The sequence below is a fragment of the Podarcis muralis genome, chromosome 13, assembly GCF_964188315.1.
Source record: "Podarcis muralis chromosome 13, rPodMur119.hap1.1, whole genome shotgun sequence".
Taxonomy (NCBI): domain Eukaryota; kingdom Metazoa; phylum Chordata; class Lepidosauria; order Squamata; family Lacertidae; genus Podarcis; species Podarcis muralis.
This window is the reverse complement of record NC_135667.1, coordinates 24,619,625-24,622,446: the sequence shown is the minus strand read 5'-3', so window position 1 is coordinate 24,622,446 and position 2,822 is coordinate 24,619,625. Positions and strand designations below refer to the sequence as shown.

Sequence of the window (2,822 nt, the reverse complement as noted above, 5' to 3'; positions counted from 1 at the left end):
TTACAAAATGATTTTCATTTGATGCTTGGAACATAGTTTCCATCCAAAATGTTTTGACAGTGCAGATCTGATCTCTTGGTTTCTCATGCTATAAATCACTGGATTCATCATGGGTGGCAACATAGAATATAGCACAGAAATCATCATGACCAGATCTTTGGGGGCATTTTGAGTTGGGCACAAATAGCCAAGGGTGCCAGTGCAGATAAATAAGGAGACAACAATGAGGTGGGGCAAGCAGGTAGATAAGGCTTTCTTCTTCCCTTGCACTGAGGGGATTCTTAGTACGTTGGTGAAAATCTGAACATAAGAAAAAATTATGAAGATAAAGCAACCGAAAGCTTCACATGCTGCAAATACATTGATCCCAACTTCTGTCATATAATTGTCATTGCAGGAGAGCTTCAGCAATTGTGGGATTTCACAAAAAAACTGGTTGAGAACGTTGGAGCAGAAAGTGATGGAAAATGTGCCCCCAGTGTGCAACATAGCATTGAAAAGGCCAGTCATCCATGCACTAGCTGCCATTTGGATGCAAGCTTTCATGTTCATCACTGTCTCATATCGTAGTGGATTGCAGATGGCCACATATCGATCATAAGCCATGACTGTGAGGAGGACCAGGTCAGTCACTGCAAAGAAGATGAGGAAAAAGACTTGGGAAACACATTCTGGATATGAAATCAACCTGGTGTTCATGAGGGAGTTGCTCATGGCTTTGGGGACATTGATGGAGATGTTGCCAATGTCTGCAATGGATAAATTCATCAAGAAAAAGTACATTGGCGTGTGAAGTTGACGGTTGAGGCTTATGAGTATGATTATGAGTAGATTTCCCATGACAGTAGCCAAATAAATCAGAAGAAATATCACAAAGTGTAAAATTTGCAGCTCCCGAATATCAGAGAATCCCAGAAGAAGAAAATTGGTCTCATTTGACATCATCTACCCTAGGGGAAGAAGGACAGAAAGAACTGATATAATTTGGAGGTGCTTGATCCTTGATATAAGAACTCTGCTGGATGAAACCAAAATCTTATGCAGTCCAGCTCATTTTTTTTCTTTAGTAGCTTATCAGATGTCTCTTTGAAGTCCATAAGCAGTAAACAAGGGCAAAAGCCTTCTTCCACATTTGCTGCTGGGATCATATGCGGCTAGGAATATAGGAAGCTGAGTCACACCCCTGATCTCTCTTAATCAATACAGTGGTACCTCGGGTTACAGACACTTCAGGTTACAGATGCTTCCGGTTACAGACTACGCTAACCCAGAAATAGTACCTTGGGTTAAGAACTTTGCTTCAGGATGAGAACAGAAATCGCACAGCGGCGGTGCAGTGACAGCGGAAGGCCCCATTAGCTAAAGTGGTACCTCAGGTTAAGAACAGTTTCTGGTTAAGAACGGACCTCCAGAATGAATTAAGTTCTTAACCCAAGGTACCACTGTATTGTTTACATTGGCTGACACGATTCAGAGCAGAATCTTTTCTAGCCCTACCTAAAGTTTTATTGTTATCTATTAATCATTGGCCCATGAAATAAAGACATTCATGTCCAGTTGGCCCATGAAAAGTCATATTTTGGTATCACAATGAATCAAATTAACCATCATATCATTTGAATTGATTCACACATCCAGACATCATTTGTTAAAATTTAAAGAAATCAACTACTTAAATGTGTGTGTGTGCCCTAGCTCATATTCACTGTTTCAAAAGAAGTTATCAATGAAAACAACGGCAAACGCTACCTTTCCCCTCTTTTGAGCACTATCAGCAGGACAGATCCTCCCACATTCGCTGAGTGCAGAACAAGTTGTTGAATTTGGAGCCGATAATTGAAGGAAGCCAAGATGCAGGAATATAAATAAAGTAGACATAAAAAAGAATATGAGACGAGGAGAATGTAAAATTTGGAACAAATGAACCATAATATCTGACTTGCTCCATATCATCTGTTACCTGAACATTTGTCTTTTAAAAAAACAACAACCTACATTCGTCAATATATTTCAAATGCTCTTAGGTAAAGGTCAGTTTAGACCCTCTGGCACAATTGATCTGTTCATCCCCAGCACCATTCTGCACGAGAAAGGAGGGGGGAAGAGAGAAAAAGGGCTGCCGAAGGAAAGAGTGGATGGCCCCATGCAATTTTGGCTCTCACTCTGTCCTCCACTGGCATTGTCCCCAACCATTGCTAGCATCCAGCATCTTCTTAGTTACCCCAATAGAACATGATAATAATAAGGTGGAAATGTTTTTCACTCTCCTGCCTTAAAGCAAGAGGAGAGACATATAGAAATTCCTTAATTCTTAGATCAGGACAGTAGTTTCATTTGTATAAGAACCATGAAGTCATAAAAAGAATTGAAAATTATTATTTTTAAAATCAAGAGTATGTATCTGCCTCTAATTGTGAATATGGGAAATGCATCATTAATCATCAGTAGTTTTACCACTGCCCTTCAAATTCACCAGCCCTTAGTACTGAACAGGTGGCTCTCCATCACCCAGAATTAAAACATAAAACAGTGAATGGTTTGAAGTAATACCTGACAATTTAGTACTTTTAATGTCTTAACTGCAGCATCGTAGAGTTCAAAGGGGTTCTGTAGGCAAACTAGTCCATCCATTTAGTGGAGGAAATTCACAGCTAGCACATTCCTAATACATACCGCTATGAGCTTCGGATTTGAAATATACATCTAATTGACTGTCTTCCACTGATTCTAGTATTCAAGTCTGCCAAGGAGGTATATATGTGTGCATGTGATTTGAAGCTGTTTTGATTGTTGCAACATTTCTTCCTTTTTTGTTTCTGAGC

General features: G+C 39.7%; 1 protein-coding gene across 1 annotated transcript; it reads right to left on the bottom strand.

The window, feature by feature from the left end:
* Positions 1-942, bottom strand: LOC114583064 (olfactory receptor 14A16-like). Its single transcript, XM_028704411.2, has one exon. It carries the CDS (start codon positions 940-942, stop codon positions 1-3), a length of 942 nt encoding a protein of 313 aa, XP_028560244.2.
* Between the last annotated feature and the right edge of the window lie 1,880 nt (positions 943-2,822).

What these genes read in the sequence shown, in the direction of transcription:
- LOC114583064 (XM_028704411.2), bottom strand. Translation starts at nt 942, where the DNA reads ATGTCAAATGAGACCAATTTTCTTCTTCTGGGATTCTCTGATATTCGG.